This window comes from Chlamydotis macqueenii, chromosome 3 (genome assembly GCF_036417535.1).
Source record: "Chlamydotis macqueenii isolate bChlMac1 chromosome 3, bChlMac1.mat, whole genome shotgun sequence".
NCBI lineage: Eukaryota > Metazoa > Chordata > Aves > Otidiformes > Otididae > Chlamydotis > Chlamydotis macqueenii.
Window position 1 is genome coordinate 87,062,231 of NC_141558.1, and position 22,291 is coordinate 87,084,521.

At 57.3% G+C, this 22,291-nt stretch overlaps 2 protein-coding genes across 3 annotated transcripts; both read right to left on the reverse strand.

Annotated features, from left to right (window-relative positions):
• Positions 1-2,095: 2,095 nt before the first annotated feature.
• HSP90AB1 (heat shock protein 90 alpha family class B member 1) lies at positions 2,096-8,235 on the reverse strand. Of its 2 annotated transcripts, none has more exons than XM_086743420.1 (12): positions 8,216-8,234; positions 7,976-8,122; positions 7,573-7,779; positions 7,129-7,288; positions 6,797-6,930; positions 5,957-6,274; positions 5,375-5,540; positions 4,990-5,180; positions 4,565-4,712; positions 4,026-4,294; positions 3,235-3,568; positions 2,096-2,713 (listed from the first exon to the last, which is right to left on the reverse strand). In XM_086743420.1, the coding sequence occupies exons 2-12, from the start codon at positions 8,120-8,122 to the stop codon at positions 2,604-2,606; spliced, it is 2,184 nt and encodes a 727-aa protein (XP_086599546.1). In that variant the 5' UTR covers positions 8,216-8,234; the 3' UTR covers positions 2,096-2,603. The 2 variants fall into 2 exon arrangements, 1 of the variants encoding a protein (XP_086599546.1); XR_015257997.1 differs by lacking the exon at positions 2,096-2,713 and adding an exon at positions 3,829-3,899 and having other exon boundaries at positions 3,431-3,568; positions 8,216-8,235.
• Positions 8,236-8,924: 689 nt separating this feature from the next.
• On the reverse strand, positions 8,925-22,101 carry SLC29A1 (solute carrier family 29 member 1 (Augustine blood group)). Its single transcript, XM_086743421.1, has 13 exons — positions 21,931-22,101; positions 15,809-15,891; positions 15,238-15,319; positions 14,811-14,971; positions 14,444-14,583; positions 14,102-14,236; positions 13,834-13,931; positions 13,370-13,460; positions 13,154-13,245; positions 12,903-13,011; positions 12,542-12,627; positions 10,596-10,795; positions 8,925-9,953 (listed from the first exon to the last, which is right to left on the reverse strand). The coding sequence occupies exons 2-13, from the start codon at positions 15,835-15,837 to the stop codon at positions 9,842-9,844; spliced, it is 1,335 nt and encodes a 444-aa protein (XP_086599547.1). The 5' UTR covers positions 15,838-15,891; positions 21,931-22,101; the 3' UTR covers positions 8,925-9,841.
• Between the last annotated feature and the right edge of the window lie 190 nt (positions 22,102-22,291).

A 22,291-nucleotide genomic window follows, 5' to 3' on the forward strand; every position in this document is an offset into this window, starting at 1 on the left:
CCTTGGGAGTAAATGTTCATTTTTATTGGTTTGTTTTGTCTTTGGGGGTTCCCCCCCCCACCATGTACCTGGAAGGAGGGGAGAAAGTTCCCAACCCTTCCTTTGTTCCTAATCTTTGTGGAACAGCAAAGCTGTCTGTCTTTCCTTTCCAAACACAGATGCCTCTGCTTTCACCCAGGCAGGTATCAGCCAGGGTTGGACTGCGACAGCAGCTGCAAACAAGAGCCTTGTACACGTAACTGGGAAGCATGGCTGGGTTTGGACCTCTGCTTGTGCTGGTGGGCAGGCAGAGGAGCTGTTAGCCCAAGTCTGGTTTGGCTCCTGGGTTCCCTGCACGGTGCAGCTTAGGCAGCCCCGCTGGGTGTAGCTAGCTAGAGATGGTGCAGAGACCTGCCGAGCACCTGGCAGCCAGGGCCACTAGTGCTGCAGGAAGGCCCTGGAGGTGTGGGGTACATGTGCACTAACACCAGCTCCCCAGGCCACACCCCAGAGCCAGGGTGGCTTGGGGCGTGGATGGTACATCCCACCACTACGTACAGGAGGCCTGCTGAAAAACCTTGTCTGTAGGCCTGGGCAACCTGGTGATGGTGAGGTCTGGGGTCAGAGACAGGATCTTGGACTAACAGAGCTAGAGAAAAGGAAAGACTCAAAGAGAGGTTGTGGGAGAAACAGGAGAGGATTAGGGACAGGAGCTGCTTTTCACACTGCTGAGTTAGCTGAGCCTGCAGGGATAACAGAGCTGGCACTCATCACAGCCCAGGCTTCAGAGCGCTTGGCTTTCCAGCAGTTTTACCTGTGCTGCCTAGGAAAGCTCTGAGCTCTTGAAAGTGCATGTGAAGTCTCACAGTCTTTCCTCTTTTCACTACAAATTCCCCCAAATAGCTGCCCCCACCCTCTGCTGACAGACTGAAAATGGAATGGATTTTTTTTTTCCTTTGGTCAGAAAAATCAAGTTGCCAGGTTGGAAAGGGGATCTTTTCTAATTTAAATGTAGATTTAAAGAAAAAAAAAAAAATCAGTGAAGGGAAAAAAAAGACAACCCAAAACGTTCTAAAGTAAAAAGAACTTACTTTACTGATCCATTATTTGGCAAAACCTTCCTCTCCACAGAGAGAACTTGCTTTTAAACAACTTTTTCTCCTGTCTCAGGGGAAGAAAACTACCCTGAAGGCATTTGCCAGCTCAGCCTCCAGCACTGCCCTAGCAGCCTGCACCCAAAGAGCTGCCACACTGGCAGCGTGGTGCCTCAGTGCCTTGCTGTGCAGCGAGGGACCGCAGCAGGCTCTGCCTCCTCCCTCCCCGTTGAAGATGGATACTGGCTAAAGCCCACTCCCTTTTGTGCCTGGTTGCTGGCAAGAAGCCAGTGAGAGAACTTGCTGCTGCTGTCACTTTCCCCTGCCAAACCCCAGGGGCCCATGTGGGTGACAAACTCCACTCATGGGGTGCAAGCTCAGTGCAAGGGGCAGATGTATCGGAGGTTATGCCCCAGGTTATGTCTCTGTCATCTGAGACACAGGCAAATCCAGGGGGTGGCCAGATACTGCCAAACCCCCCAGGGCTGCAGAAGCTCAGAAAGGGCAGGCTGGAGATGGGAGGAGAGATGGAGTCTAGAGCACAGAGCAAGAACAGTTTGGCCCCAGAGCTGAAGAGAGGCAGCTTGAGTACAGTCCTGAGCTGTCACTCCAGCCCCTGCTCTGCACTGCAAGGGAACAGGCAGATGGCTCCTGCCACAGCTCCCACCCCCAGGGATGCTCAGATCAGACCAGAGCAGCCACCAGCAGTACAGGCTCAGGCCCTGGCACAGCTTGCCCAGTTGACTCGTGCAGATTGGAAAGGTTCCTTCCCAGGCTGCAGGACATGCAGCACTCTGAGTGGACAACTACAGCCTGCTGGAGATGACCCCACCTGCACTGCAGGTCATGTGTTTCTCCAATGCCCTTCATGGTGGCTGGGCAGGGAAGGGGAAGAGATCAGCTAAAGCAGGGCTCTGAAACCAGTCAGGGCCGGGGAGAGACCAGTGGCCCAATACCCTCAGGTGCAGGCTGAGACCCTTTCCTCTGCATGGTAGGCATGAAACACAAGGGACCCCACTATGTAAACCACATTCTTTGATACTTTAATTCCAGTAGAACAAAACAACAGAAAAATAATTAAAATTTTACAAAGCAAACCAAAATACAATATCCTCCCCTGGGAATTAGGGGAGGCAGCAGATCAGAGGAAGGGCTCTCCCACCCAGATGGAAGGGCAGTGTTTGATGCCTGCTGGGAACATGGGAGACCCCATGGTACGGAGAGAGGGGAAGCCTGATCCCTCCTCACCTCCACTCCCCAGCAGCTGTTCTACACAAGCAGAAAGACACAGAACAGACAGGCCTCAGGCTGCCTGAATCACTCACTACTGACAAACAGGGAATTGTGCCCTCCTGCCCCCTGCCAAAAAAAAAACAAAACAAAACAAACCACAACGATTCCAACCAAACAGATCCAAAAAAAGAGACACCACCAAGGAGTCAGTAGCAGCTGGTGGGAGCAGACCCCCTTCCTAAGCAAACATGAGGTGGGGTAGGGGCCTGGCAGGTGAGGAAGAGGCTTCCTCTTCCTTTAGTCTACCTCTTCCATGCGGGACGCATCTTGATCACCCTCCAGAGGGGGGATTTCATCAGGGACAGCTGCACTGGGCTCCTCTGCAGTCACCTCCTCTTCATCAATGCCTGGCAGAGGGAAGGAAAGGAAAAGATGAGGCCTCCAAGTGACACCGGGTGGTCCCTGAGGAACAGCCTCTCCCAGAGCACAGGGTGACTCCGAGGCACAGGACTATTAGCATCCAGCAGTTATGCCAAGCCACAGCACCTCTTTGTTTACATTTTTGCCTAGAAAAGCCACTCTGGAGAAATAAGCTGGGTGCAAGCACATGCTGTTTCACCAAACAGGTCACATCTCCCATGGCAGATTGTGACATTCACTGTGAAGAACTGAAAAGCCTCAGCTTGTCAGCTGAGCAGCCTGGTGGTGGCTCCTGGCCTCGTGGAGGACAGGACAAGTCCACTCAGAGCCCTGAGCCCTCCCTCAAGTACCCTGTTCCATGTTTCCACTTGCCCCCCTTACACAGCCAGCTCTGCACACCACACCAGCATGGCTCCCTTACTGGCCTCCTCTGTGCCCCAAGACAGTTAGATGCTAGCCTGCCTAGCTATAACCTGCTCCAGGCCCAAGAAGCTGCATGGACACCTACCAAGCCCCAGTTTGATCATCCTGTAGATGCGGTTGGAGTGGGTCTGGGGATCTTCCAGGGAGAAACCAGAGGACAGCAGAGCAGTTTCAAATAGTAGCACAACCAGGTCTTTGACAGCTTTGTCATTCTTGTCAGAATCGGCCTTCTGGCGGAGGGTTTCCACAATTGGGTGGTCAGGGTTGATCTCCAGGTGCTTCTTGGCCATCATATAGCCCATGGTAGAGTTGTCCCGCAGTGCCTGAGCCTTCATGATGCGTTCCATGTTGGCTGTCCAACCGTAGGTGCTAGTGACAATGCAGCAGGGAGATGAGACCAACCGGTTTGAGATGGTTACCTGCCAATGTAGCCAAGGGTTAGCTGAGCAAGGTCCCCATACACCCTGGACTGGGCCCAGCCACAGCACACATGATACCCCAGGTCTTTGCCCCGGGTTCACCTGGGGACAAGCCAAAGCAAGCAGAGACCCTCCAAGCAGCTCCAGGACCGCTGCACAGACCAGTTTGGACAGCTCAGCCAGCACCTTCAGTACCCACTGCACATTTCCCACACTTACCCTCTCCCATCAATGCATGTATTTGGGTCAGTGCCCCTCACCTGCAGCCTGGCTGCTTAGAGCAAGACGGTGCAGTGCATGCTGGGACCTCCAGTCTCCTTTAGCGGCTCCTCTGCAGGAGATGAGTCAGATGAGAGGCATGCATTGAGCTGTGGCCCTTGCCTGCATCACGGAGGGCCCAAATCTCTTCCCTCCAGCCCAGGACACAGCCCTGGGCTGACCTCCCTGCCCATCTCACCTTCTCCACCTTCTTATCCAGGATCTCCTTCATGAGTTTGCAGAAGGTCTCGAACTTGGCCTTGCTCTCCTCCATCTTCTTTTTCTCCTCCTCATCCTCAGGCAGCTCCAGCCCCTCCTTGGTGACTGATACCAGGGTCTTGCCATCAAACTCCTTGAGCTGCTGCACGCAGTACTCATCAATGGGCTCCGTCATGTACACCACCTCAAAGCCACGCTTCCGCACACGCTCCACAAAAGCTGAGTTGGCAACCTGCTCCTTACTCTCCCCTGGATGTAGAAATGAGATATCACCAAGATGTAAGCTGGCTACAGCAGGACAAACAGCACCAGTTGCTCAGAGCCCCTAGCATAAAACTGCCCACAGCCAGGGCTCTAGGCCTGGTGATCTTTCCCCAGCCCCCAGGGATGGGCTGTGATTCTGCAGGGAGGGCCTGCTGAAGGCAGCAGGACCTACCTGGAAAAATTTGCTTTACATTGGGGCTGGTAGGCAAATAAGCTGCCTCCACCCCACCAGGGCACAGAGGAGCTCTGTCTCACCTGTGATGTAGTAGATGCTCTTCTGGGTCTCCTTCATACGGGACACGTACTCTGAAAGTGAAGTCATCTCATCTCCCGAGTGGGATGTGTGGTAACGCAGCAGCTCGGAAAGGCGCTTCCGGTTGGTCGAGTCCTCATGGATGCCCAGCTGGGGGCAGAAGAGATGCGTGAAGTCTCCAGGATGGGACTTTTCTGCACTTAGTCACCCCAGAGGCACAGCCATCTCTGCCCACCCCCTAACCATCTGAGTTCTGGGCCTAGGGCAACTGGAGGGGGCAGCTTCCCACAAAGGCTCTCTGGGGCAGCCGTGAGACCCCTCTACCCTAACACCCACACAGAGAAGACATGGCACAGGGACAAGCCTGCTCCTTAGGCAGACGGGTCAGGGGCCTCTCCCTCCTCAAGCTGCAGAGTGCCCAGCTCACCTTCAGATTCTTGGAAAAGGCCTCGTAAAATTTCTTGTAGTTCTCTTTGTCCTCTGCCAGCTCAGAGAAGAGCTCCAAGCATTTCTTCACAATGTTCTTGCGGATCACCTTGAGGATCTTGCTCTGCTGGAGCATCTCACGGGAGATGTTCAGAGGCAGGTCCTCCGAGTCCACAACACCCCGGATGAAGTCTGAGTAGGGGAAATGAAAACAGGAGTCGGGTTAGGAACTGTGAGCTTCATCACAGGAGGAGAAGTGCTAAGACATTGACTGCTGTGCGCCCACACCAGCTAGCGCCTCAGCCAGCCACTTTGTACTGGGAGTGGTACCACATGCGGTGGGGGTCCCAGCTCCACACTGGGAGGCTGAGACAAAGGGCTCTTACTTAGGTACTCAGGGATGAGCTCGTCACAGCTGTCCATGATGAAGACACGCCTCACATACAGCTTGATGTTATTCTTCTTCTTCTTGTTCTCAAAGAGGTCAAAAGGGGCACGGCGTGGGATGAAGAGCAGGGCCCTGAATTCCAGCTGCCCTTCCACAGAAAAGTGCTGTGGAGCCAGGAAGGAAAAACAGCTGCTGTGGCACTACCCCTTCCCCCCAGACCTGCTGTGGGCAGGCTGAACTGCTGTTTCTCAGCACTGGGGCTGGTGGGGGGCACAGCAGGGTCTCTAGCATCCAAGCAGCCTCTGTTTCCTCCTCCTCAGCCACACTGCCCCCTACGTGTAAGGGCTCTCTGGAGGCCTGGATGGAGAAGTCATGCTTCTCTGAGGCCCAACACCCTCCTTGTCCAGCTTCTAGGCTGGCACTGCCAACTCTACCACCTGCAGGGAGTCACAGTGCAGGCTGAGGCACCATTGAGTGGCCTGGGAGCCCTCCCTCCTGTACTAAGGCAGAAGTATGTGGTAGGTCTGGGTGTGGGCTGGAAAGGGGCCCTCTGTCTCTCCCAGGGTGGCCCAGCACCCACCTTAACAGCCAGGTGGTCCTCCCAGTCATTGGTGAGGCTTTTGTAGAACTCGCCATACTCCTCCTGGGTGATATCATCAGGACTACGGGTCCAAATAGGTTTAGTCTTGTTCAGCTCCTCCTGGTCAATATACTTCTCCTTTATTTTCTTGGTCTTCTTCTTCTTGTCTTTGTCTCCCTCCTCCTCCTCCTCCTCAGAGCCCACATCCTCGATCTTGGGTTTCTTCTCATCTTTGGATGCTAGCTCTTCCTCTTCCTTCTCATCCTTCTCCTCCTCTGCCTCATCATCACTGATCTCTTTCTCACGTTCCTTCTCCACCTGTGTAGAAAGGGACAAGGAAGAGTCAGGGCCATGAGCTCAGGTTTAGCCTCAAGCAACCACTAACAGGAATCCTTCTGCTTCAGATGAGACAAATGGGTGTTCTCCTGATGTAGCACAAGGCTCAACAAATGCAACACCTGGAACTAAGGCTTCTCCTGAAACCAGCCCTCAAGAGTCTCTCCACAGCTAATGCCACAAAAAGCTGTGTCTGAGAAGATGAGACAAGGGGTAGGAAACCCTCCTCCCTCCATGGCTGGTTTAGTTGACCTCCAGCTGCACAGATCAAAGGCCAAAAGCACGGCTGGATACCCACTACCTCCACTTCCAATAAGCCCCCAGCCTCAAATCACTTCTGGCCACAGAAGCTAGGAGCACCAATGCTCAATATCCAGCAGCTAGGAGCTATGGAAGGGAACAGAAGAGACCATACTCTGCCCTTTTCTGGGTTCCTGCTCTCAACACTACCCACCCCTGCCTCTAGCTTGCCAGTGGGTCCCCTCAAGTCCTTCCCTTACGTACATAGAGTGTGATGGGGTAGCCAATGAACTGGGAGTGCTTCTTCACCACCTCTTTGACACGCCGCTCCTCCAAGTACTCTGTCTGGTCCTCCTTCAGATACAGGATCACTTTGGTGCCCCGTCCAATGGGCTCACCTACAGCGGTGGGGACAGAAGCATTAGTGTTTCACAGTGTAGTCTTAAAGGGCAGAGAGCAAGTGGGACCAGCTCCTCAAGCCTAAATGTTACTTTACATTAACAGGCGTGACTGACAACACAGCCCAGCTCAAGAGAGCACCAGGAAAAGGGGGTGCTTCTAGCAGAGAAATACACTTGATTTTGTACAACACATACCATGGTCAGTCCGGACAGTGAAGGAGCCCCCAGCTGATGACTCCCAAGCATATTGCTCATCATCGTTGTGCTTGGTAATGACAACAACCTTCTCAGCCACTAGATAGGCAGAATAGAAACCCACGCCAAACTGCCCAATCATGGAGATGTCTGCACCAGCCTGTGAAAGCAGAGACAGCCTAATGGACCAGTGAGGAAGAGAAAGGTATTTGTGACTGATTCACAGCAGCAAAGAATTGGGTCAGCGTGCAGAGAAAAAGGGGCAAGCACCAACAGGCAGCCAGCCCTACCCTCAGCTCCTCCCTGCTACTGAAGAGGGGAGGAAGCACGCTCAGGTAAGCCAATAGCTCCCACAGCAAAAAAAGGCAGCAGGGCTGGCATTATACCGCAGTGAAAGCCTATGGCCCAGGCCCTAGGGAACCCCTGCAGCCAAAGGCAACCCACCTGTAAGGCTTCCATGAAGGCTTTGGTACCAGATTTGGCAATAGTGCCCAGGTTGTTGATGAGGTCCGCTTTTGTCATCCCAATACCAGTGTCCACCAGGGTGAGGGTACGGTCCCGGGGGTTGGGGACTATGTCGATCTTGAGGTCCTTACCGCTGTCTAGCTTGGAGGGATCCGTCAGGCTCTCATAACGGATCTTATCCAAAGCCTAGGGGAGAGGATGATGCTTGCCACAACCTCCCTACTGAACAACCGCCTCCCTTCCCCAGCAAAACCTTCGGGGGCCGCCCAGGCACCGGCCTCTCCCCGGGGACCCCCGGCAGGACATCAGCCTCCCCCACCCCCCCCCCCCCGCGTAGAGGAAGAAGACCGCCCCCGCCGGGGCGAGCAGGGCCCGGGCTCACGTCGGAGGCGTTGGAGATGAGCTCCCGCAGGAAGATCTCCTTGTTGGAGTAGAAGGTGTTGATGATGAGCGACATGAGCTGGGCGATCTCCGCCTGGAAGGCGAAGGTCTCCGCATCCTCCTCCCCGTGCTGCACCTCCTCAGGCATCTGCAAGGCAACCACACACCCGTAGCACCGGGGACACACATACACACACCCACGCCAGGCCCTGCCCGACCCAGCCCGGCGTAGGGCCCTCACCGTGTCCGGTGCGAGCGACCGGTAGAAAATCAACGAACGGCAAAAGATCTACAACCCCCACTGGGAACCTTTTATAGGCACGGCAGCCACCTCACCCGCCGTCTCCTTCCGCCTTAAAACGGCCCTGGCGCTTGCTTCCGCCTCGCAGCCTGGGGCCGGTCAGCGGTGCCGTTTAATGGCGGCGGCCATGCTGGAGGTGGGCGCGCAGCCCTCAGCCCCATGCCGCTACCGAAGCAGCTACCGGTCCGGGGCTGCCAGCTACCGTCTCCGTGGGGTCCCACGGCCCTCCGAGCGCCGCGGAGAGAGGCGGTGGGGAGCCCCGGCGAGGAACTATTTCCCACGAGCGGCAGCGGAGGAGCACCGCCGCGCGTGGGCAGAGGTGCTGAGGCACTTCGACGGCGGGGCTGCCTCCGTCCGCGGTGGCTGCCACTGGCGTGGGGCGGGGGCCTGCGGCTGCCCCCCCACCCAGAGGAGGCACTCCCAGGCACCAGGAAAGCTCTCAGCTGCTTGTGCTTCGAGTGACTGCACCCCAAAACGCACGGGTGCACCCCCTGCCCGCGGTGGCCGTGTCCCCGAGGGCAGAAAGCCCCTGGGCAGGGGTGCACACGCGGCTTGATGGCGGCGAAAGGAGACCCTGAGGACACTCAGGGAATGGCGGTGCCCTCGCCCCTCTGCAGCCTTTGCCCCTGCGGTGATGGAGAGACACAGACACACATGTGCCCCAAGGGGCGGTTCTGTCCTTTTTTTTTTTTTTTTTAATAGAAAACAGGAACTGTACAGACAGTTTTACACAGAGGAGGGGTTGGGAAGCCAAGGGTAGAGGTCAGGCCTTCCCCCCGCAGCACCAGCGGGAAGGGAAGGTGGCCTGGATGGGAAAGGAGTTGCCTGCTCTCCTTTTGCAGCCCACAGTGGGACCTCCTGTCACACAACCAGAAGGCAGAAAGAAAAGTAACAGAATTACAAAAAAAAAAAAAAAAAATAGGGAACAAAGGCAAGGAGAGGGGGAGAAGGTGGGGTGTGGAGACCTCCTCCCTCAGCCTAGCCAGGCTGTTGGCTTTTCGTGTGGGTGGGACACAGATGTTTGTGTCCCAGGGATGTGCGCCTAGCAGAGAGCGGGGACGGAGAGGCTGGATGGGGCTCTCCTCCCCATTTGCAAATCTCACCAGCAGAAGAAGTGGTGTGGGATCTTTCCAGCCCCCCTGGAAGGAGAGGAGAGGAAGTCTTTAGGTGCCTTGGGGACAAGGGCAACAGAGGGAATAACACTGGACACCAGCCTTCAACTCCGTCGGAGAGGAGGAGGAGGATAAGAATGGCTTCTGGCCTTGAGCTGGGGAAATTATGCAGCATGGGAGGCAGCCGGACCTCTGTGAGATCCTGGGGGTCTTACACACACACAGAACAGGGAAGGAGAAGGCACGTAGGCCTGAAGGCATCACACAGCCAATAGTGGCAGGAGCCAGGCCAAGCCTGCAGGAGTGGAACCGTCCCTGGGTGTAATGTCTGCTGTGGCAGTATGATTCGGCAGGGGCAGGCGTGAGGTGTTATCTCCCCATGGCGCCGAGGTGTCCAGGGCCTCAGAGGAGGATGCGGAGCTCTCGGTGTCCCTGCACCCTCCAGGTGCCTCTGCTAGATGAGAATTCGGATCAGGAAGGAGACGGCAGCTCCTAGGGCCAAGCCCAGCGACAGGAAAAAGGCCATGATGGCCCCAGCTGTCTCTGCTTCGTGGGCAAGCACTTTCCTAGGGGAGAAACAGGTGTCAGACCGGTCCTCGAGGATGTGCCCTGCCGTGAGTTCAACAGAGGGGTGGGAGGAGGCCATAGAGGAGCCAGAAGCTGTGCTCCTTTGCAGCAGAGGAACGGCAAGAGCAAATCCACCTTGGCTCCAAGAGCCTGTCCTCACATTACAGGCTTGTAGAGAAAGAAAAAGCACATCAAGCAGGCTGCCCTGAAGCTCCTGGTGCCAGGGACTCCCCTCCCTGACTCCTGCCCCCATGCACTGCAGCCTGTCTGGCTGAGCCTCGGCTGGGCTCCTCGTGCTGCCTATGCTCCAGCGCTGGGCAAGGCTGCTCACTCTGCTGCGGGTGCTGTGCCACGCTTCGCTCCCATCCAAATGCCTGCTGTGTCTGGCCCCTTCCCCGGCGTGGCAGGTGGGAGAAATGGAGAGCCCAAACAATAGCTGCCTCATCTCTAGGATATGGAGGCACAAGGCTGGGAGATGGGACGCTGGGGTCTTCCCCGAGGTGGTGTGGCCATCCCCCTCTGCACCTGCATCCCCCTGGGGAGTCCAGACACCAGAGCTGGGCAGAGCCAGACTCCAGTCATGCTGGGGCTGACATCTGTGGGTGTAACCAACCCTTCCCCTGTCCCCAGCTCTTACTCACTTGGGCCCGAAGCACATGCAAAGGCTGGCCAAGTAGCCGTTGGAGATGGAGAAGGTGATCATGAACATGATGTACCAGGCGTCATGAGAGAATACGACAGGCAGGTAGTTGCGGGGCTGCACGTTGCACAGCATGAAGAGAGGGATAAAGATGAAGCGGAGGGCTACCATCACTGGCAGAAGGCAGCTGTCCTTCCCGGGCTGGGAGAAAAACACACGTCACTTGAGCAGCTGAGAAGTGGACGTTCCCCATCCCATGGCGTGCTGGCAGGGGCTGTACAGAAGCTGTCCCTACTGCACGGAGGAGCCCCAGAGAGGAGAAAGTTGCTGAGATACATTTTTTACTGCAATAAATCTCAGCATCACCACTTGCTGTGGTAAGGACGTCCTACTAGGTCTCACTACTGCCCCGAAGTCCTATCCCAGCCAACTTGGAGAGCAGCAGCACTAGAGCCAAAATACTGAGCTGGGCTTGTGAGCGACTGCTAAGCCCGTGCTGCAAACAACAGGCAGGCAGGCAGGAGAGCCTTGTGCATGCTCACGCAATCTCCTCCTGCAGCGAACCACCGCCCAGGACAAGGGTGGCTGAGGTAAATCCCCTCTGGCACCTCAGGGCCTGCAAACTGGGCTTGAACCAGCTCTTCAGCCTCCTACGCCATCCCCCAGCCAAGTGGGGCGAGATCCAGCAATCTGGGAAAGGGATTATGCTGAGGCTGTTTTGGACAGTGCTCGAAAGGCATGGACTGAATTAAAGTTTCCTCGGATTCTAGCAGAGTCCCTGTATACATGAGGCTAGGACGAAGGAGGCACTGTCCCCCTGTGTTGTCCCTACAGCTGGGACTGAGGCAGCCCCTGGTACGAAACATGCCTGCTTCAGTCGGAGGACCCCTCGGTGGGGTGCCAGGGTCGCAAATGACAGGGCTCACTGGTCTGGGATCAGGAGAGACCCACAGCTGCCTTGGCAGCTGCCTGGGCTGGCGTAGCCATGGGACACCTCATGAGCACAGGGGGAAGTTGAGGTCAGGCCAGCTGCCGTGTCTGTGGGCAAACTGGCAAGGGCAGCAGCCTCTCCTGCCTGAGGAGGAGAAAAGGAGCGAGCGGGGCCCCAACGAGGAAAATGAGGCCCAAACCACACGTAGTCAGACTTTCCACACAGCCTTGTTTTGGAAATGTCTCCTGCTGGGTCATCCCACCACGGAGGCTGCGGCCTGGACACCAGGCAACGCGGCTCATGGCCAAGGCCAACGGCAGCCAGCAGCGATGGCCAGGGGAGAAGCAGCTCCAGGCCATGGGGAAGCCGGGCCTGGACAGGCCCCATGGCGCGTGGTGCTGAGGAGCTTCTCTAAACAAACAGCCTGAACAATACAGGGGGAAACAGCGCTTAGGGGGTGGGTGAAGGGGCAGGAAGAAACACAGACGGGACAGCCCCCTTCCTCACCCACCCCCATCACAGCTCCCATCACTTAGCCCCAGCAGCTCCCGAGCCAGGCAGGGGAGATGAGAACAAGGGGACGCAGCAGGGGACAGCTCTGTGACCCACGTGGCATGGCTCTGCCCTGCTCCCAGGACAAGGCTCTTTAAAGCAGCTGTGTCCTGTGCGGAGACCAGAGGTTTTATTTTAGGCTGCCCTGTCTTTCACCCTCTTCCCCTGCCGCCGTCCTGCCTGGCTGTTTGCATAGCTGGAGTGAAGGTTTGTTTACAAAGAGGCTGAAGCAGAGGAGGCAGCTTCATCCAAGCCACACTGAAAGAGGGGTGGGGAGGAGGACAGGATAACACTGTGGTTCTCAGCTCTGACCCATAAATCTCTGCTTAGGACTTAAAGCCAGGGCAGGAGTCAGCTCTGCGCCTCCTCCCTCCAACACACGGATGGCAGCCCCAGTAACAGCCATGGCTGAGGGGCCTGAGGATGAGCAGTGCCTGGGCATCTGCCCCCTGCCCCATGCTTACCCACGTGAAGAGGGCGGTGAGGCTCCGTCCCGTCCAGTCGAAGACATTGAAGAGCAGGAAGCAGGAGACAGGGATGAAGTAGAGACCTGAAGAAGGGGGAGGAGGTCTTTGATGAGCCCAGGGTGCCCCAGGCCCTCCTGCCAATTGCACAGAGACTGTCTTTCAGGCCTGCGTCCTCCTGATTTCCCACTAAGGGCTGGAATGCTCTCCCAGCCAGGCCAGCGTCCGCATACAAACCATCAGGCACAATGGTCTCCTCTTCCCCTCAGGCACTCCTATGACTTCAAGCCCCACTTTCTTTCCTCCCACTTACCTTGTTCCCAGTTTCCTCCTACCCCACCCCATCCCCGGCCACACTTACCCCATTTGTTTCCCTCTCCGAGGACAGTGGACACCTTAGCTGTGATAGAAGGAAAGACGCCGATGGTGACAGTGAAGACTAAGCAGACACACACAGCCATGTCCCGGAGCTAGGCAGATGAAAGAAAGGCTGGTACCAAACACAAGGCAAGAGACCAGTGCAGGGCTGGTCTCCTCTCCCCACGTTTTCCTACACCTGTGCCCATCCCCTGATATGAGGGGCACAGCAGGGGTTGCTGGCAACTCACAGACCTTCTTAAAAATAGCGATGACCGAGGGCTTCTCGTCAGGGTTGTGGATAGGGATGATCTTTGAGTTATTCTGCTCCACCCCATTGGGCTCGTCTGCAGGAGAGACACAAGTATGGCATAGCAGACCCCAGAAAGCAGGGATCTGATTTAGTCCTTCTGTCTCATTCTTCCTCTTGACTCTTCCTCCTTTTACTTCTTCTTCCTCTCAGCCCCTCACCTTTCTTAATCAGGTCTCTCTTGGTCTCCAGCTCTGCATTGTACACACGGTACTCTGTCTTGTCCTTCATGGAGTAGTACCGGAAGAAATCCTGCAGAGACACAGCCACAGAGAACTCATTCATGCCTGAGGAAAGGTGGCTGCCAGGGGCTGTGGTAACGGCAGATATGGGCAATATGGGCAAATGCAATATGGGCAAAGTATTTTTTCTACTTATGTCTGATACTTATGCTTTCCCGCTCACACAGGGGCTCGTTTCCACAGTGCCCCAAAGATATTGCGGTATCTGAGGTGGGAAGTATCCCAGAGACCTCCCTTGGGACAGGGGAGAGCTTGCTCTGACCCAGAAGGTGGAGGCTGGTAGGAACCAAGGCTGGGGTGCCAGTGGGCCATGGTCTTTGTCCTATGACGTGCAAAGGTCCCATGTCTCCACACCCTTCCCCAACTGGATGACAAAGTCTTACCATGCGAGGCAGAAGGATGTAGGAGAAGATTGCCAGCACAATCGCCACACAGGCTGTGGTGAAGTAACCGATGTAGCTCTCAGGTTGCTGGGCGCCAACTGGGAGACAGGAAGGGAGGAGATGGGGGGGGAAAGGAAGATGACACGGGCTGAGAGGAGCAAGGCCTTGCTGCCATCTCCAACCCAACCCTGCAGTGTGACCCCAGCAGATCCCGTTGACTGCAGTGGTCGGGGAAGGCCCTGTCTCCCACAGGGCAGGGATTACTCACTGGCAATACTGAAGATCATCGCCAAAGCAGCAAAAGTGCCCGCCAAGCCCTGCCCACTCATGATGGGAGCTGTGTAGCTGACAGGCAGGAGCCCTGCCAGCCCAAAGAGGCTGCTTTGGAGGATGGCGCCAAAGGCTGCGAAGGGGAAAAGATGAGCAGAATTAAGAAACCAACGTCAAGGACAGGCTGCCTGTGTGCAGGGAGCCAAGGCCCCCGCGATGCGAGGCAAGGCAGGTCCCCCTACTCCTTGGCTCTCCTGTGGTGAGGTTCACGCTCTTCTCCAAGAGAGATTAGTCCTAGCCATGGTGTGACCCTTTCCTCTCTCCCCACTTCCTTACTCACAGTTGATGAAGACAATGCTGATCATGGTAAAGACGAAGAAGGGAAGAGGCTCCATGGCGACCTTCACCATGATCGCGGTGACTAAAAACACCAGCCCGATGGCCATCAGGCTGCCCAAGATGCGGATCTGTTGGGGAATCCTGCAAAGAGAGGGTCTCGGTGAGGAAAACTCACCCCCTAAAAGCCTGTGAGGCTGGGGCCAAGCTCTCCCCTGGGTATCCCAGCCAAGCCCCAGCACAGGAGATCGCTGTTTTGCCTTTGACTTGACTGAACAGGTTGCAGCTTGGCTCAGTGCTGGGGCAGGAGGAGAGGCCAGGGCTGAGCAGCCCTATGGGGCTGGCAGGGGCAAGGACAGGGCAAGGCTCACCGCTGGTGGATGAAGGAGTTGAGGCAGGTGAAGATGAGGAGGGGCGCCATGGCGCAGAGAGTCATGAAGTTGTCAAACATGGACAGCAGGTAGGAGGCAGCACCATCAGTCTTGTTCGCAAAGGGGCTCCTCTCCTCATTGTCCAGGCGGTTGATGAAATACTGCAAAAGAAGGAGCCTGGTAGGGCTGTGGTGCTGCAAGGCTTTGCCCCAGGCCACCCTTGTCCCTCCTCCAGCCCCTTGCCCAGCCCAGGGTTCCTCCTGATGCTTCAGTGCCACTTGTCCCACCCAGGTCACCCACGCTTCTGTCTCCTGCAGGCAAACTCAGGGGCTCTACACTGTGCCCTCCTGCCAAACCTACAGCATGGTCACTGGAGGTGACAGGGGATGGTTAGAGTCATGGGCGGCAGCTGGAAGGAAGCCCTTACCGCCCTGGCAGTCATAAAGAAATTCCATGGCAGCAGTGTTCCCAGGCCAAGGATGAAGAAGATCAGCCAGACAGCCTTGTACCTGTGGAAGGGACAGAGTGGTTTGGAGCAGGACTCTGGGCAGGGCAGAAGACAGGCATCACTTCCAACTATCCCCAGCCTCGCAGACGGAGGCACCAGGAGGAGGAGGGAGGATGAAATTTGTTGCCTTCTCCCTGCCCCTGCTAGCCTGGGCTGCCGGAGGAGACGTGGCACCGCCAAGGGGCTGTGGGAGGCCATCCCCAATCAGAGTGGGACTGGCTGCTCCTCAGCACATGGCACCCAAGCGTACAGCAGCCATCACTAGAGCTGGGAGCAAGTCACACTCCCCAGGTGTGTCCCAGCGCTGGGGCCTGTTTATAGCCCTCTGCTATGGAAAAGCTGATGGAGAGGGCATCTCGGGGAAGGTACTGCTCAGTAGCCCAGTGAGCATGCAGGAGAGGGAGTCACCCAGATGCTGGGTTCCCCTCTTCTCCTTCCCCTCCTGGTATCCTGGATGTGCCCCCACACGTACACCAGAGCCTGGCATTACCTATCTTGGGGCCCGTCTCTTGCTGTCATCTTGTGCGGTAAGGGTCAGCGCAGGTCCCAGCAAGTCTCGTGGCTGCTCTCCGTCTGGAAAGCAAACAGAGGATTTTACTGGGATGTGAGGGATGCTGGTCAGGCAGGGGCAGTGTTGGTTTTAACCCCTCAGCCATGCAGTCAGGTAAGTGCTCCACGGTACTGGAAGCCAAACAGCTGGCAAATGGCGAGAGCACAGCGCAGCAGCTTGGGAGACCTGCAGCTCAGAGCTCTTCAGCCGAGGGGCTGTGACACACGGCCTTGTGCTGCTGGCCGGGAGACACCAAGCCTTCCCTCTGAAAGGGAAACCGCTCTCCTGAGATGCCCAGGCTGCCTGGCGCCAGCTGCTCTGCAGCAGGCTCTTAAGGGATTTGTGAGCCTGCAGCTCTGTCCCCAATCCTCGGGCTGTGAGCGAAGCACACGCACAGCGGGCTCTGTCCACCCCCCCTGCCCCCACCACCTCCTTCCAACGCCCAGGGCACGGCAGCACAAAAGACACATTTAATTCAGCAGCCTCTCCGGCCAGAACCACGCAACCCCCCCCCTTTCCAATTCCCGCTTCCCTGGGGCTCTTGCAGCTCCTTTCCTGGGTCACCTTGAAAAGCCGAGGGCGTCCCTGGCACTGCAGTCCTCTTCCTGCTCCTTTCCCCCCCATCGCCACCTGCTCGTCCCCTGCCACCGCCCCGCCGTCACTCTCCCCACAGACAGCCCCAGAAGTGCAGCCCTGGGAGCCCCAAGAAGAGACATTCCCTCCCCGATCCCCCCCTTCTGCCTAGGGCAGACCAGGATTAGCCGCCCTGGAGAAGCCACAGGCCTGCCTTGTCCTTTTCCAGTCCAGAGGGTGCAGCATGAGGTGCTCCGGCACCTTTCCCAGGGCTACTTCATCTGCAGCGGGGCTGCTGGCGCTGAGCCCCCAGCCCCCCCGGAGCATGCCCCTCAGCAAGCCCCCGCCACTGCCGGCTACAGCATCCCTGCCAGCACCCTGCCAGGTAGGGCGTGGGAGGAGGCTGGCGGGAAGCAGCATGCTGGGATCTGTAGTCCCTGCCAGCCCCGGCATCTGTTAAAGGCAGCGGAGCCCGACCCTGGTCACAGGTGCCTGCCTGGTTCTGGGCACAGCTCGCCTCCTCCCCATGGTGTGGTCCTGCAGGTTGGGGAGCCCACAGCTACGACGGAGCCAAAACAGAGCCAGCAGGATGTGGAAAGGGATTTGGGATGCCCGTTAGCTCCTTGGGAAAGCCGGAGCAGGATGACAGGTACATCTGCCCCAGATGGCACCGAGAGCCCCACCGACCTGGCAGGCGTTGATGCCACAGCCAGCTGCAGCCCCTCTGCCTTCCCACACAGACAGCTCAGGGCATGACAGCTCCTGCCTTGCCCCTGTGAGCCACGTGGGCTTCCAGAGAAAATGTCCCAAAATGCCCTCCTGGCAGCCTGCCAGGAGACGCCCCACGCTCTGACCTGGGGTTAACAGGGGGATCTGCAAGCACAACTGCCACCCCCTCACACACAGAAACCTCACCAGGGCCACTGCTTCTCCCTGAGGAAACGGATCTCTCCTCAAAACACATGAGAGAAGCCCAGCTCCCCTCGCAGGTCCCCAGCTCCCCTCGCAGGTCCCCAGCAAGCCCTCAACACGCTGCCCATTGCCCAGCCACGCCCCTGGCCCCCCTCCCAGACCCCTCATCAGGTCACATCGGTGTCCCAAGAAACCGGGGCAGGGACTGACCCCACAGACGTACCTGGGAAGGACGGGTCCAGGGCAAGCCCCGTGTTCAGCGTATTTGAAGGCAGCAGGGTCCCTGCCCTTATACACCTCCTTGCTCTTAGGGGTGAGCGTCACGCTCCGGCTCAAGTCACGGGGGCTGGGGCCATGTGGGTCTAGCGGCATCCATGGAGGAGGAGGAGAAGAGGTGTCGGGTACCACGGCTGGCACATGGCCCAAGTCCCGCTGGCCAGGGAAGGGGGGTGTCGTGGAGGGGGTGGCAGGAACCAGGGGCAGTGGGGAGGAGGCAGGGAGGGTCAGGAGTCGGGCTCTGGGGGTGCCGGGGCAGGGCGCTGTGTGCTGCTCCACCACGCTGCTTTCCCGGCCGCCTCCTGCTTCCGCCCGGAGAGCACCCACATCCCTGCGTCAGGAGCCCGACCTCCTCGGCGGGCGCTGCCTGGCTGCAACCTCCTGCCTGCTCTGTTTGTTTTCTGTCTCACTTCGCTAAGTGCCTCCTAATTCTTTCCACAAAGAGCCGGTGCCTGCCAAGGGGTGCACAGGTCAGCACTCATTACGGCAGTAAACGCGTCCAGCAGCCGGCTCTCACAAACAACCCTACAACAAACAGAAAAGGTCACACGAAGCAACACCAGCAACAGGTGACAATCCTGCTCCCAACCAGTGAGAGCAACCCTACGGTAAGGGACTGGGTAAGGGGCAGGGGGACAGAGCCACCCTCCAGCCACGGGGCTGGTGCCACACAGATCTAACCACCTCCCGAGGAGTCTCCTGAGGTTTAGCCCGGCCACGACCCAGGTGGCCGCACAGCCTGGGGGAGAGGTGGAGTGATGCGAAGCCTCGGCGTCAGGACATCCATTTTGTTCCTGGGCATAAAGCAGCCTGTCTTATCCCCTTGGAAGTGATGTGTAAGCGGAAGGAGCACGATAACAAGGAATGGGCTTAACAAACCACAGGCTGGCGCTTCTGAGCAGGTACAAACAAGAGGTGACACAATTTTAATTGCCCATTTATGCCACACAAAGGCTAAGCGACACCTGCGGTATTGGGCCACGCGCAGTCCCATTGCCAGCCAAGCCCTGGGAGCCCATAGCAGGGTGAGCCATCACCAAAACCGCCTAGCCTCCCTAGCCTCTGCAGAAAAACTTGCACTGCAGGACAGCCACACCTGCCGCAGCCCTTTGTCATCGGGCTTTGGAGATTTCCCTCCCTACCTCTCCCTTCCCAGGCATCACCTTTTGTCCTGCTTCTGTTTCCCTTCACCGAAGGTCAGCACAGCACACGCTTGGCTTTCCACTCAGGGGCAATTTCATGGTGCTGGGCAGGCATGCTATGGCTTTATACCCATAAGCACCAGCTCTTTAAAGAAAAGCCCTTTATGCCACACCAAGCGTTAGCACCATCCTTGCCATCCCTAGACAAGGGGCTGCCGTCAGGCCCAACAGCGAGCACCCCGTGTCCTCCTGCCACTGCTCGTAGGGGATCACTTTGCAGGGATAAGGTCAGCACTTCCTCTGAGCGTGGCCAAGACGGGGCAGGGCCACATGCCTCCCTGGGCTTCACCCCATCCCCTACATCCGCTCTCCCCCCGGGCAACACCAGAGCCCTCCCAGCAGGAAGGCCAGTCTGGGGGCCCATCGAGGTTTACCTGCAGGCAGGGAACAAGCCTGGCACGGGGTGTGCAAGTCACATGGAGCCCAGGTGGCCGTAACTCAGCTGGAGGACGGGAGGTGCTCCAAGACCATCCGTTTCCTGAGATTTCATGTGCATGACTAAACTCTTAACCACACCGCTCGTGGGTCCTCCTACCTTGTGCCGGGGTCGGAGGAGCCAGCCTCCTAGGCAGCGTCCTGCCCACCTCCACCTTCAGCCGCCAGCCGCGTGGACAAGTGCTTGTATTTCACAAGGCGTATGAGTGTGCGCGATTGTGCGCCATCACCGTGGTGCTGGGACAAATGCAAGCCTTCCCAAAATAAGGGCAGGTACCCGGGGTCAAATCAGAGGCCAGCCTGGCTCAAAAGCTTGTCTCCATCAGAGGGCAGAAGCAGCTGCCAAGAAGAGGTAAGAGTGGCACAGGCACAGACTAATTGCCTGACTGCTCCCCCAGCCGCCGAGCTGGGACACATATGCTGCTCATGCGTTTTGCAGCCCGCAGTGGGTTTCACTTCTGTGAAATCCCCACTTCCCCCTCTTAACTCAGCAGCCTCTAAGCGAGGGCAGCATCTCTCCCCACGCGCAGGGCCTCTGCCGGGGCTCCCTCGCCCTCGTCATCAAAGGGTGGATGAACACTGGAGTGGCTTCTCCATGCCAGCCACGGCTTTACAGCCTGGATTGTACCCACCCTACAGCACGTTTTCCAAACAGAGAAATTCTAGCTCACTCAGTTATCCAGGCACGGCTCCATACCTTCGGTCCTCCTTATTGACTTCCTCCCAACCTTTCCTGTCTCCTCTCGACCCTTCCAGAGATGCTGGGGCTGAGGGCACCCAGGGACTGTGAGGGGGCGAGCGGTGAATCTGCAGAGCGGCACGAGGCTCTCCTGCTTTCTTCCTGCTTTGTCGCTCACAAAGACAATTCGATGTGTTTTTATGCACACCGAGCTACCCAAAACAGCCCCAGGCCTTGCTGCAAGTAGCCAGCTCAGTGTGTAATCTTGTTTTGGGCAGATCTGGGGCTCTCCCCTCCCCCTTCATCTATCACTTGATATTTATCTAAACTGAATTTCATCTGCCTACCACTTGATGTTGTAATGGTCATCTGTATTCTTCCTAGCTGGCACTTGTCCCCACGAACCTGAGTAGTCCAATCGCCTCAGCAACCCCCATCATCTCATTGCTCATTGCCTTTTCCAGATCACTCACGAATGCGTTGAAAAAACACGGGAGCCAATGCAGCGATCTCTTTCCACTGCAAAAATTGACCACTGACTCCTACACCCTCCTTCCTGTTTTCGTACCAATTACAGAGCCATGTGAGGACCTTCTCTTTTGACCAGCCAGTTCTCTTTACAAACTGGGCTGAAAGCCCTGGTTGAATGTTTTTCTGGAAGCCCAAAGTCCCTACGAAGCGCTGCCCCAGCTTGGGGGCCCCTCGGCAGGAGCCTCCCCGCTGGCCCACAGACCCCGTCCCTGCACAAGTGCCCAGGCGGCACAGCAGATTCACTGCTCGGCTTTTCCCTGAAGTTCCCTCCAGCCCTTCTTCGAAATTAACGTCACATCTTTCCCCCTCCTCCCAGTCCCCAGGGGCCAGGGCAGTTGTGAATGAATGACTAGAGGTCACACGTGATCGCCAGCCGGTTCACCCTCCCTTTCCTTCTGGTGAACATCGCCTTGCCCTAGCAACTTGTTGCTGTTTAGCTTTGCGTTCTGACCTTTCCTCTGCAGATCCTTTGAGGAGCCACCCAAAAGAAGGTGGAAGAAACTGCTTGGGCTCTTCTGGAGTGGAGAGAGAAGCAAAAGCTTCATCGGGCTTTTCTGCTACGGCCTCTTTTCCTCCGATCCCCTGTCCCGCCAACGGACCGCAGCAGGCTTCCTACTCCTGATGTGCTTTGCGAGGAGTTTCCGTCAGAAAGCTGCTAACACTTCCTATTATTCTTGTTATTCTCCTTTCTGAGCCCGGCCCCTCTGCAAACCGCACCGTCCGCTCCCCCCAGCAGCTCAAGACCCTCTCTGCCCTCAGGCTGGTGGCACTTGCAGCCACCACACAAACTCCCCGCAGAGCAGAAGCTATGGAGGCCATCCCCACTCCCAGCGCTCAACAGCGACCGTTATCTTCGCTGCCGGGTGGCGCGGGGAGGCGCGGGGGGAGCATTCAGCCCCAACGGTGTGTTTTGAACTGTGTACACCAGCTGGCTGCAATGTCCCTTATCTGGAGAGTTCAAGAAGTCCCAAGAGGCTCCCTGGGGGCCCTTGCCCCCGGCAGGTAAAGCAACCTGACCGAGTGGCAAATTCCCCAGGGCTGGCCTCCAGCGCTGTCCCTGAAGGGCTTCCCACCAGGCAGAGGGGAGCAGGCAGTGACAGGGCCATAAATCTCCCCTAGGCAACGCAGCTGAGACTCTTCCACCCATCACCGAGTCCCATGAGGCCGTCGGCATCCACCTCCCCACGGGGGCTGCCCGGTGGGTTCCCAGCCCTGACATATCACCAGCCAAATACCAACAAGGGAGCCTTAGCGATAGCAGCTCCATGATGAACACCCCCCCCCCCCCTCCCCGACATGTAGTGAGTGCCCAAGCCCAGGCATGCCTGGGCCCCGGCTAGAGAAAACCCCTCCAGACAGCCACGTGACCCCCCCAGAGCAGAGATGGGTGCTCCTGTTCAGCGTCCCATCAAATGCTGCAGGGGGAAGTTTTAATGTCACAGAAAGAAGCTTACCAGAAGGGCAGGCTGGTCCCTGCTCCTGGTCACTTCAGGCCATGGGACTGTGGGAATGGTGCAGCCTTGGGAGAGGCAGGAAAAGCCCCACAAATATCAGAGCAGTCGCCTGCTCCAAGGCTGGTGGTTTGGGGGTGCAAGATGAGATACAGTGTCCTGGGGGGCAGGAGCTAAGAGGGGGACGTCATTTCTGAGGAGACGTCAGAAGGGGAGAGATAAGCTGCTCTCAGGAGGCTGTTTGCAGAGACAGGATTCATAGGGGCTCTTCCAAGGAGCTGGTTTCCCTGATGGCACCTGCTCAGGCTGCTGTCCCCAGGGGAAAAGACCGTCCCCTCCAAGCCACAACCCTGACCTCCTTCTT